This window comes from Vigna umbellata, chromosome 6, assembly GCF_029865625.1.
Source record: "Vigna umbellata cultivar VRB3 chromosome 6, Vumbellata_1.0, whole genome shotgun sequence".
Classification (NCBI taxonomy): domain Eukaryota; kingdom Viridiplantae; phylum Streptophyta; class Magnoliopsida; order Fabales; family Fabaceae; genus Vigna; species Vigna umbellata.
The window spans coordinates 3,995,478-4,008,674 of NC_142170.1; the positions used below are offsets into that span (position 1 = coordinate 3,995,478).

At 35.6% G+C, this 13,197-nt stretch overlaps 1 protein-coding gene across 1 annotated transcript; it reads right to left on the bottom strand.

Moving 5' to 3' along the window:
* Positions 1-3,148: 3,148 nt before the first annotated feature.
* Positions 3,149-3,724, bottom strand: LOC148196604 (uncharacterized). Its single transcript, XM_088092920.1, has 2 exons — positions 3,577-3,724; positions 3,149-3,513 (listed from the first exon to the last, which is right to left on the bottom strand). Exons 1-2 carry the CDS (start codon positions 3,722-3,724, stop codon positions 3,149-3,151), a joined length of 513 nt encoding a protein of 170 aa, XP_087949046.1.
* Between the last annotated feature and the right edge of the window lie 9,473 nt (positions 3,725-13,197).

Genomic DNA, 13,197 nt, shown 5'->3' on the forward strand with positions numbered 1-13,197 from the left:
TTTATCACCATGACATAATTTCTCACTTTCCATGACTATCCACCACTTTTCGAAAATGTTGAGTGACCAACGTCATTGTCTAAGATAACCACTATTTCGTACAACCTAAGATAATCACTCTAAAGTAAAAAGTCCTTGCCTTCCAAGAAGAATACTTCGGCTCGAGAGCTAATGTACATGACACACCAATTGCTAGCCTTATGTTGGACGACTTTGGGTCCTATGACCGATCGACTCTGAAGAAAGATAATTCTGGTAAATAACTATAAGATTATCATGATAAACAATATTAAAATGTTACTGGACTGTTGTTAGACCGTCATTAAGGTAAAAAGCCCATTAAAAGACCTATAAATATATTGCGTAGGTAAGAAATTTATTATTTTTTAATATACTATATTTATTAAGTTATGCTTATACCAACATTAAAGTGTCTTTTATAAATAACATGTTGATAGGGGGAGCTATATCTAGCAATACCCATCTCACATATAAGTTTTTGATGATGAACAAAAGAAATGTTTTATGGTTTCTTGTCCAACAAATGACAACAATTGTTTTATCATTACTGTGTTTGTGTTTGAAATGCTTGATACATGTATTCATTGTTTGTAAATGAATCATAAGTTTAAACATATTGCACATTACATATCTGGTAGAAATAATCAATTAATCATTATATATAATCTATTAAATTTCTCTAGTTCTCAAAATATGCTTAACAAGGGCAAAATAGCTGTGTAGTAATCGATTACATTAGTTGTCTAATCGATTAAAATAGATGTTATGCCAACATGTGTTTGATGGGTGCATTGATATGTTTGGAAAGGAAATTGATTCCAAAATTTGCTTAAGTGTTGAACATAACCGATTACATAAGTTTCCTAATCGGTTAAAATATTTATATTGTGAAAATCAATTTCATTTAAAGTCTTAACTGTCTATAACTGTAGTATTAATTGGTTGTTGGCTTGTATCAATTTCATAATCGATTGCATGCGCTGTATAATCAATTAAATCTTAAAGAGATGTAAAATTGTTAAAGTAGAAGGAAAAACTTAAGAGATTACATTAATTGCCTAATCGATTAAAATGCGTCAATATTCAAAAATCTCATATATAATTGTCTTGCGCACTGTTTCAATAACAATCTTTGAACATTCAATTTCATAATTAACATTTTGATAGAGTATTGATTATAGGAGCGTCCAAGAACAAGTCTTGGAGAATCAAAGACACTAGTACAGTCAGGGGAAACGACAGCGGTTATTTTTGTGTATAGGCACCGGTTTCTGAACCGAGGCATATTCAGCCGAGGTAAAAAGTCTAACACTTTTGGTCTCGGTTGCGAACCGAGGCATAAACTCACCCCCTACTGCCTCGGTTCATTTCTAACCGAGGCATAAACATTTAACGTTTTTTAATTTATTTTTTTTGTAGCACATTAGGCCTCGGTTCTTCGTAACCGAGGCATAAAGTTGCACTCTACGGCCTCGGTTCATGCTACAACCGAGGCAGTAGATTCATTTTTTGTTTTTTTTTTCTCCTCCGCTACACATTCTGCTTCGGGTTTGACCATAACCGAGGCAGTAAGTAGGCGTTTGACCTCGGTTTTTACCAGAACCGAGGCATATAAGTACGTTTTTTTTTAAAGTGGTGTCTGTTTCTGCAACATTCCCAATCACAGAAACAGACCTGCATATCTTTTTATAACCAGAACAGTCCAGAATATTACAGAAACGTATATTTTAAATGAAATTCATATTAAAACATAAAATATATTGAATGGAATCATAAATCAAATTCTTAGAAGCATAAATCAATCCAAAATGTAATCATAAATCAAGTTTCAAGCATAAATCAATGCAATGTACATGTTCAATTTATAGTAACGTAGAAAAGCATAAAACAACTTAGAAACATAAACTTAAAACTTAGTATATCCTAATATCTACTACATACTATTATATAAATGAATTAAATATCTTGCAAGTGTTTTCCTCACAAGTTGGGTTGACTTCTCTGGAATTGAAGTAGTCCTATTAAATCTCTGCATAAAGTACAAGGATTTCAATTAGTGTATATGAAATCCAAATATAGAGAACATAAAATTCAAACCTAAATATTACCGTTTCCCATCCAGTGGTGTAATGTGCACGAATGATGGTCATCATCCAAAACATAACGTAGTAACCACATTCATATGACCCCATTTGTCTATTACACTACAATATATCATCATAATTATAAAATGTTAAGTAACATCATTTGAATGGAAGCAAATGGAAGCAAATGTAACAAAATATGGACTAAAATACCAAACCTTAAGAGAAACCCATGCAAGCTTTTTAGCTGTAGCAATAGATCTCCCAGATAACATCATATGTGCTGCAAGGGAACTATCAAAAGAAATTCTTTTAGCATACATTTATATAAAAAAAATGAGCAGACATTGAGATTCTTACCAATCTACTGCATGTCTAAGAGGGCTGGGAGGAGACTTATGCAATGAACAAAACCAAATAGCCGTGTTCTCCGGTACGGAGATCACAAGTAGCTGCCAATGACACCTGAAATTGGTAATAACTTATGAATGATATACCAAAATTAATAAATGAATGTGTTGAAGTTAACAAACTTCACTTACCCATGTATATAAGGGAGAAAATATATCTCCTTCCCCGTTCCAAAGCAGGTGGTGATGTATGTCTGGATATCATCAAATTTATTTCTCTCATGAGTCATAGAAGGGTCAATGAACCCATATACATCGTTGAACCCCTTCTTGTTACTAACATCAAACAGATACCTAAAATGAAGAAATAATATGATGTAAGTTCATAAAATACCAATATATATAAAAGCTTTCGTAAACTTACATCATCCACAGCTGAATAAGTGTAATATTAATTTCATCTCTCCCTGACGCAAGCTCCCTAACATCTTGCTGATGCAAGTACAATGGGATTTGAGATTCTCTTCCAAATGTAGTAGACTCCCAATGTACATTCATCGGCACCTCTGAAATGATTTTAGCAAGCTCGTCTAACGCACCAAGAGGGTCATCCTCAGATAAATGAGTCTTCTTCGGTCTAGGACTTCCCTCTTGACCTATCTGCTGTTAAATGCAAAAATGGTTGTTATAACGTCAATTAGAAGTAAATATTAAAATTGAGAAGTATATAGTACGAGTGTTTACCGGGGGATTAGATACATGACCAACCAAATGTCTAGGCCAGGCGACAAAGGACCTAAATGCTTCTTCCACAGTGAAGAACTCATCTGTAGGCACAGGAAGAACGGCATCCGCTATGACAACTTCATCGACCGTGACCTTGACCTCATCTTTTGCAAGCTGTACCCCATGCACTACAGTGGCTGTCTCATACACTGTACCACGAGCCACTAGCATGGTCCCAGTATCAGAGAGAATATATAACTCACATGGACGAGTGTCATCCATGTCGTCTCCTGGGGCACCGGCAGCTGAGCAACTTCCTTTACCGCTTCTACCTGTCAAATTAAATGTTAGTTTATGCAAAAAGTAAATTAGTAAGCAAAAATAAATAATCTTACCTGTAGGGGGCACAACATGTTCTGCTACAGGAGATGGTGGAGGACGATTGCCATAATCCTCATAATGCTGCTGGAACTGGCGCGCAACCATTTCAGCAACTTCATCATATAACTCTGCTCGAACCTTCTTTGTGATCTCCTGCGTCATCTCTTTTCTTATTTCCTCCTTCATCTTTTCATATGAATATGGACGCGAGGAAGACCCAAAAAACTGTCGTATGCCTATGCCAGTCCCAGCAGCACGCACCCGTCCTGGATGCTCAAGTCGTCCAATAGCTGTGGCAAGAATATCTTGACGACCTTCTTGTGTGAATTGACCTTGGGAGCTCTGCTCAACCAATGAGTCCTATAACATAACAAAAGTTCAAAGTCATTTGAAATAGCTATGTAAGATATATAACAAAATTAATGTAATATAATAAGAAATGACATCTTACAATTCGTTCAGATATTTCTCTGGCAGACTCCGAAGTGTAGGAGCCCGATGGTCTCATACGGGCTAACTTCCACTTGTCGTGCCGAGATGGTGGTGAAGGAGGAGGAAGAGGGTCATCACCCTCAGAAAGTGGAAGTCTACTATCTGACTTCTGCTTCATTATTTTCTCTTCAAGCTTCCTATATCCACCACGAGACAGGAGGTGTGGATTTTTATTCTGAGCGCTTATTCCCTATGCTTTTGACCTTTTTTCCTGTGACAAAATTAAACAATTGTCATGGTAAATAATTATGAAGGATGAATTGAATGATTTTACTACACTTACCTGCCACGCCTCAGAAGAACGAAGCTCTACAAACTGACGCCATGTATCTTCGTCAATTGCTGAATATTTGGAACATGGATTTTCATTACTTTTTGGTCCAAATATATATCTAGACGTCAATTTTGTCTTAAACCCTCGAAATCTTTCTGCAATTGCATATAAACACCTATTCCTTAAGCTCTCGACGTTTGGCATATCAAATGTTATCTGCAACAAAGAAAGTAATAACCTTATCACAATACAGATTTATCAATAATGTGAATATAGAATTTGGAGCAATATTGCTTAACTTACCAGTAGATCTTGCCAGATGAGATTCCGATCAGCCTCAGAAACATGGTCAAAGGATGGAGTAAGTATAGAGATACGATCACGTGCTAGTACTCCAAGGTAAGACCTAAATACATCTGCATTTGGGCCAGATGCAACTCCAGTGACCACGTCAATAATGACAGGTGTCCTCTCACCTGCATTTCTTCTAAGTATTAGTTGTCGTAACCTCGTTGCTCCTCTCGTCCGTCTAGAAGTGGTGGGGACTTCATCGCCTGACGAATGAGGTGACTCAGCCATATATCTGTCACAATAAATAAGATGAAATATAAATAAAACACTTACATATATTACTTAGCAAAAGCCATAAAAATTTAAACAAACATGAAATTCATACATAATCATATGGATTGGTCATATATATATTCCCTCATTGTGATCTTCTCGTATTGCTTGTATATCATCAATTAGAGGGTCGTCATCCAAATTTATTGTCGTTTTAAATGGATGGTTGTCAGCGATATGAATATTACTTCAATTCTCTTCTTTATCTTCAATTTGCCTTTTTCCTTGGAGAGCAACATACCAATGGTCAGATGCAGGATCTTTGACATAAAAAACCTGACTTGCTTGATATGCCATGATGAACGGTTCGTCTCTATAACCAACCTTTCGAAAATCAACAAGTGTCATACCAGATTCATCTATTTTGACACCACTCTTATTGTCTACCCACTTACATTTGAAGAGTGCAATGGAAAACTTAGTGTAATCAACTTCAAATATCTCTTCAATTCTACCATAGTATCTCATGGAACCAACTACAGGATTTTGATCTTTGGATGTGGATGACTGTAGCGACTCAGCTTCTAGACTGACGCCACTATTTTGAACTGTGCTTTTATCATCCAAAGTTTTCGTATAGAATGTGCAATTATTAATTTCGTATCCTGTACAACATACAACATCAAACTTCAAGCCATTTGCTAACCAGAACAAAGTCTCAGAGGACCGTGATTCTTTCGAAACTTCAGATTTGAACCAGGACAAGAATGTTCTGTTATGCTCCATCAACTGCCATTTCTCTGATTGTCGTGGATACTTGTCCCTTACAACGGCTTTGTGAGCTTCCAAAAATGGGATCACTTCATCTGTGTTGTTTAATATGTATAGATGTGCTTGCATCAATTCTTCACGACTTTTCGTCACCACATTCACACCTCGGATGCTTTTACTTGTAGAATATCTACTCAACCATGATGTCCGAGGGACTCCTATCGGATTTGCTTTAGTCATATACTCAGTGCAAAACTCAATACTTTCTTCAGCAATATATCTTTCAATCATCGAACCTTCTGGACGATATTGATTTTTGACGTACCCTTTCAAAATCTTCATATAACGCTCAATGGGGTACATCCATCTTAAGTATACTGGTCCACACAACTTTATTTCTCTGACCAAATGAACAAGTAAATGCACCATGATGTCAAAAAAGGATGGAGGGAAAAACATTTCTAGTTGACACAAGATGATGATAATTTCGCTTTGAAGTTCATCTAACTTTGTAGGATCGATGACTTTACTACAAATTGACGAGAAAAATGAGCACAATCGAGTTATGGTCAGCCTAACTTTTTTGGGCAAAATTCCACGAATTGCCACTGGTAACAACTGTTGCATTAAGACGTGGCAATCGTGAGACTTAAGTCCAACAAGCTTTAAGTCCTGCATTGACACTAAGCTCTTGATATTTGAAGAGTATCCTTGTGGTACCTTGATACTCTTTAAACAAAGACAAAAACTTATCTTCTCTTGTTTGGACATTGTGTAACATGCAGGGGGCAAATAAGTACGTTTACCAATCTCTCTTGGTGCCAACTCTTCTCGGATTTTCATGTCAACCAAATCCAAACGCGCATTCACTCCATCTTTTGTTTTTCCCTGGATGTTTAGTAGTGTACCAATCAAGCTATCACAAACATTTTTCTCAACATGCATGACATCGATGCAATGTCTAACATCTAACTTTGACCAATATGGAAGATCAAAGAATATTGATTTCTTCTTCCAAGGGGTCGCTACAGAAGACTTCTTCGACGTTTTCCCAAATATATGATGTACTTTATTAACTTTCTCAGCAACTTCAAGTCCAGTAAGTGGAATGGGTGCATTGTCTTTCTCTTGTTCTCCATTGAATGCTTTCTTTAACCTTCGATATGGATGATTAGATTGTAAAAATCGCCGATGACGCATATACACTGTCTTCCTTCCGTGTTTTAATTGTTGAGCTGCAGTGTTTTCTTCACATATAGGACATGCTTTATGACCCTTCACACTGTACCCCGACAAATTACCATAAGCTGGGAAGTCATTAATGGTGCAAAATAACATGGCATGCATCATGAAAGTTTCTGAAGCAAAGGCATCAAATATTTCAACCCCATCAACCCACAACAACTTCAAGTCTTCAACTAGTGGCCTTAGATAAACATCGATGTCATTTCCAGGCTGCTTTGGACCAGATATCAACATTGACAACATCATGTACTTTCTTTTCATGCACAATCCAGGAGATAAGTTGTAAATTATCAGTATAACGGGCCAACAACTGTGATTGGTACTTAAATTACCAAATGGATTCATTCCATCAGTAGCTAAGCCAAACCTAAGATTTCTACATTCTTCACCAAATTGGGGGAATTCTTGATCAATAATTTTCCATTGCTTTGAATCAGCTGGATGACGAAGCAGTCCATCAGTTGTTCTCTCGTCTGCATGCCATCTTAGGTTTTTAGCGTCTTTGGGATTTGCGAACAAACGCTTAAGTCTGGCAACTAGTGGAAGGTACCAAACTACTTTCAAAGCAGAACCATTCTTTTCTGTGTGACCACCATCTTCACCGTTGGTTTTTGACTTGTATCGTGATAACCCACATTTTGGACACTTTATCAAAACTTCATTCTCATTCCTATATAATATGCAATCATTCGGACATGCATGTATCCGTTTGTATTCCATACCCATCGGACAAAGAATTTTTTTTGCATCATAATTACGATTGGGTAACGTATTTCCATCTGGCAGCATTTCACTCAACAACGACAACAATTCTGTAAAACTCTTATCACTCCATCCATTGCTCGCCTTTAAATTCATGAGCCTTAACACTGCTGACAACCGTGTGAACTTAGTTGAACCCGCATACAAAGGAGTCTCCGCATCAGTCGACATCGTTTCATACACATGCGCTTGGGCAAAAGCTTCTGCGCCAACATCGCGGATCATGTCCTCTAAGTTGTCTTCTTCTACTTGATCTTCTATATCCATTGTGGAATCATAAACATTTTCAGTTGGAAAGTCTGTTAATTCGCCGTGCCATATCCATGTTGTATAACTTCGTATGAAACCATCACAGATAAGATGTTCCCTAATATCACTTGCGTTCAACTTCCTCCCATTCAAACAGTTCACACAGGGACATCTGAACTTCACTTCATTATCACCACTTGTACTCGCATTACGTTGCGCAAACTCTATAAATTCTTCTATCCCTCTCTCGTACTCAGTGCTGATGCGCGGTAAATTAATCCACCCTCTATCCGTACGCATCTTTACTGAAATTGTTTACCACATTTCAATAATCTTGAACGATCACTTTGATCGTGTTTGTATTGAAGGTGTGACCCTATCCCATTCAAGAAGATTCACTTTTTTTAGTTTATTAAACATATCAATTTTAAACAACATATCTCATATTTCACGAAATTTTGCCAGCATTTCGCATTGGTCTTCAGGTTACACGAAATGAAAGTGATTATAAATCACAGTCAAATATGCACCCGAAGATCAATACAAAACACACCGACAAATTTTCGTGAAATTTAAGAAATGTATATTAAAATTGATATGTTATAATAAACTATGAAAAAGTTATTACTCTTCTTAATCTGTCCAACCGGACAATTCAAGATTCAATACTGTAAATTATTATTACCATCTCCTATATTTTCATTTGTAAAAAGTATGTTTGTTCAAAAAATCTGGAGATAGTAAATAATTTTTGTATTGAATCTCAAACGGGAATCTAAGGCTAATAAAACAGAAAGATATCTCATACACAAAATAGAATAACAAAGAATACAAATTTTATGCCTCAGGTGCTTTTATAACCATAGTAGTATCATGTATAGGCACCGGTTCTTCTAAAACCGAACCATATTAGACGCGTTCTAAAGATGTTTTTTTTACTAGTGTTATAAAATAATTGATTAATTAGTGTTATATTAATTGTTAGAGATATATGAAATTTTTATAACAAGGTTAATATATTTAAAATCAATAAGTTAACGATAACTTATTTGACTAGCTTATAAGATGTAATTAACTAATAATGTCCCGGTATTTAACTAATAAATTAACTATTAGCCTATAAACATATAATCTATAAGTTATGAAATTCTAAATTAACTATTAACCTATGAATTTATAATCTATAAGTTATGATATTCACGTACTCATTAGGCTGGAAAGAAGAGTGCCCATCTTGTCTTATTTGGTGAGATAAATTTAAAAAGGATGATAATGGGAGACAAAAGGGAGGAGGCGACAAGCATAAATTCCCTGTCATCAGATAGACCCACGGCTGTAATGGTATTGAAGAAGAAGACAAGATTAATTGGCAAAAATGGAGGGCCCTCACCGTCTTTTCTCACATCCAAGGAGCTCAGCAAATGTAAAAACAAAACCAACGTGGAGGTGGCTGGAAGAAACACAACACACGGTGCATTCATTATTGTAAGCATTACATGATTTAGATGGAATTAAAGGGGGCCACCACTTGTTGGAAGCTCACGGGTTTGGGAGGCCAGCAATTCACGTCCTGAAAGATTGGCTATAAAGGACCAGCAGGCAGAGAAGAAAAGGGAGTAGATTTTAGTAGGAATTAGGAGTAGTTTAGGACAGCCCTGGAAGAGGCTCTCGCCTCTTCCTCTTTCTCTTCCTCTCTGGATTTCCATTTTAAACAAACACCAACAACCTTCGTATTAGACAACTATGCCACAGGGCATTCTGGCTCTCAAAATCAGTACATTAAATCAGTTTATAATTTTCTCTTCATATATATCAATGTTCTTATTGCACCAAGTCTCAAACAATATACCATTCTCAACATTTATTCCAACTCAAAAATCAAACACAAAATAAAGAAGGTTTGGACAACTTACCGTGCAGCACCAACGGCAGGGACGAAGGAAGCACCAAAGGTGAGAAAGACGACGACGGCACAAGCAAAACCAAGGACTCCCGGCGGAGCGGCGGTCACGGTGGTGGAGCCAGCCCTTGGAGACAATAACGTCCGTGACGGCAAAGGCGGAAAACAAAGGCCTCTGGGAAGAAGACAATGGCGGTGCAGCGCGAAATAAATGAAGAAGAAAATAAATGAAGCAGCGTGCACGAAGATGAAACGAAAAAGCCTCTGGGAAGAAGAAACCGTGCAGCGCGAAGAAGAAACGGTGCAGCGCGAAGAAGAAAAGAAAGGGTCAGAACTTAAAAAAGCTATACTACCTCGGTTGGCAGTAATACCCGAAGCAATAAGACACTACCACCTCGTTTTTTAACGTAACCGAGGCATATAGTGTAAAAAACTGAAGCTTATATGCCTCGGTCCCTGGGAAAACCGAAGCCTAAAAGGGATTTCACACCGGTTGCAACCTACCCGAGGTCGTTCCTCTTGACCAGACTTGACCTTTCTGCTTCGGTTCTGCGCGCAACCGAAGCAGTATCCGCTTTTCAGACTTTTTGGCACCGGTCGTATCAGAACCGAAGCCTATACTGTCAGCAAAGTCACATCTGGCAGGCGTGGCAGGCGGAGCAGGCAGGCGTGGCAGGGTGGACCACACTTTTTGGCTTCGGTTTTGCCTATAACCGAGTCAGTAGGGTGCTTTAGGCACCGGTTTTGATTCAACCGAAGTATATACGTTGATACGCTTTGGGTGGTGTACAACCGAAGCCTATATGGCGATTTCTAAGCCTCTTTTTTTACTAGTGAGATCACATTTGGGTTAATCATCAAGATTTTTGCAAGAAAGCTGAGCTGAAAGAGTTCTGAGCATTTTTGCACTATTGGTGTACTACTGTGAAGATCAGATTCAACATTTGCAATTAGTGGATTGTGTTCCTGTGCAGGTTAGCCAGGAGGAGAGAATCGTCGTGTTCTTCATTGTGAGTTGGAATTGCTCTCAAGGTGTTTAGGGAGTTAGGATTGCTCTCTGTTTTGGTAAGATTGTGAGGTGTTCACATCTTGTTGTAAGTGATATTGAGTGGGAAAGAAGAGTGCATTGAGATGGGATATCTCTGTATTCTTGCTTGTATACTCTATCATTATAGTGAAATCCCTTCAACTAAGGAAGACTGGATGTAGGCTTTGACGAACCAATATATATTATTGTGTTGATTTTTCTCTTTTTTTTCTCTTTTTTTTCTCTTTTATTTTTGATTCATTATACTTACTTTATTAATTTCAAGAAAACTCAAAGATTTTGTAAAACTTTTTAAAAGAACAAATTTTTGAAGCAAAATGCAATTTACTCCCTATAAAACATCACTTTTTTAACCTAATCAATTTGATTGGATAAAACCGTTCAACAAAAGAGAAAGCCTTAAAACAGAAAAGTAAACATTATAACCTATCACATAAGATGAATATTAAAGCATCTTCAATCCTACACAATAAATATATATATATATAGGGTTAAATATGTTTTTAGTCCCTTAAGTATCACACGATTTTGGATTTAGTCCCTACTCGAAACTTTGATTGCTTTTAGTCCTCATAGTTTTGAAACTGTTATAAATAGTTCCTAATTTTGGATGGCGTTAATTTTTGTTTGACGTGGCTAATGGCTAGCCCACGTCTGATGCCAGGTATGAGTTTATTCTCTACCACGTTTTTTTTTCTTTTTATTCCAAATTTGCATACAAGCCTCTAATTTCTTCAATGTTTACACTTCAGTCCCAAAAGTTAACGTCATCCAAAATTAGGGACTATTTATAACAGTTTTAAAACTACGAGGACTAAAAGCAATCAAAGTTTCGAGTAGAGACTAAACCCAAAATCGTGTGATATTTAAGGGACTAAAAACATATTTAACTATATATATATATATATATATATATATATATATATATATATATATATATATATATATATATATATATAATGTTTTCTAGAATGAATTTCGAAACATAATAACTTCTAACATGAGTTTTCGAAACATTCCTAAATGAAATGTATTAAAAAATAACTTAAAAAAGATATTCGAAACAAGTTTTTTTTTTCTTTCTTTCAATCATCTCCTTCTTCTTTCTATGTAACAGCGGTGATGGTGGAAGCCGCGGTTAGAGCTTCAATGATAACAATAGTGTGGTGTAATAATAGAAGGTGTTTGAATTATTTCCTATTATTCTATTATTCTTACGGTGCAGTTAGCAATTGTGAGGGTGTAGAAAGTAATAACCACAGTTTGAGTGGTAATTGCATCTTCTAAGCCCATGTTTGTTACTATGTGTTCTTGTCCAATTTGTTCACCATTTACAATAATACCGATTAGAAATTATTGTACAAGTTATTATCAATATTTATTCATCATTATGTAACAAAATGAATTATTTTATAATGGGAATTCACTACTATATAATTCATTCTTAAAATACACAAAAAGACGTGACAAATAAAATAAATATTTTATGTTTCAATTTTTTTAAAAGTTATCAAAAAAAGAGATCAAGATTGACATTGAATAACAATTAATGAGAGCAAGAAATCATTCAACCATATTAAGGAGGGAGGATTAATATCAATAATACTTATAATGATTCTTGGCATTTGTATAACCCAATATTAAATGCTAACGGTAAAGTGACGTGGCCAAATGTAACGTAAATAACATAAATGCATGATATCACACATATGAGTTTGTGAGTTTCAATGGAAAATTATGTCATTATAGTAATTTAATTGAAGAGTTTTTTAAAAGCAAAGATTTCATAGCAAACAAAACAAGTATTCATGTCCCCATCACATATACTAATTTAAAATATGGTAACGTTATTGTACCATACAATAATGTTCTTGAGATACGGGAAATTTCTAGTCTTCACCAATAAATTACAAGTACACTATTAGATGGCAGTGATGGCTTTCTCGTGGTCAACAAAATGTAATAATTATGGTGTGTTTGGCTTTAATGTTCTCTTATTAAAATTTTTAATTTTTAATATTGTAAAAGTGAGCATATGGAGATATAAGATTGGTGTGTTAAAAGTTGAAATGGGTGAGGTTGTGAATTAAACTTTTCGACTAATATTTAAAAAATATAAAATTAATTTGAAGGGATTAGAGAAAAGATGTAAGAGAGGTTGTTATTAAATTGTTTTCACTAACATAAAACTAATAAATAAATAAAAGTAAAAATATGATAAAATTATATTAATAAAAAAGGTTAAATATTTTACAACTGTCATCTAATAAAGAAAAAGTTAATCAACTAATGAAAAATTAATAAAAGCAAAACATGTACTGAAGTGGATG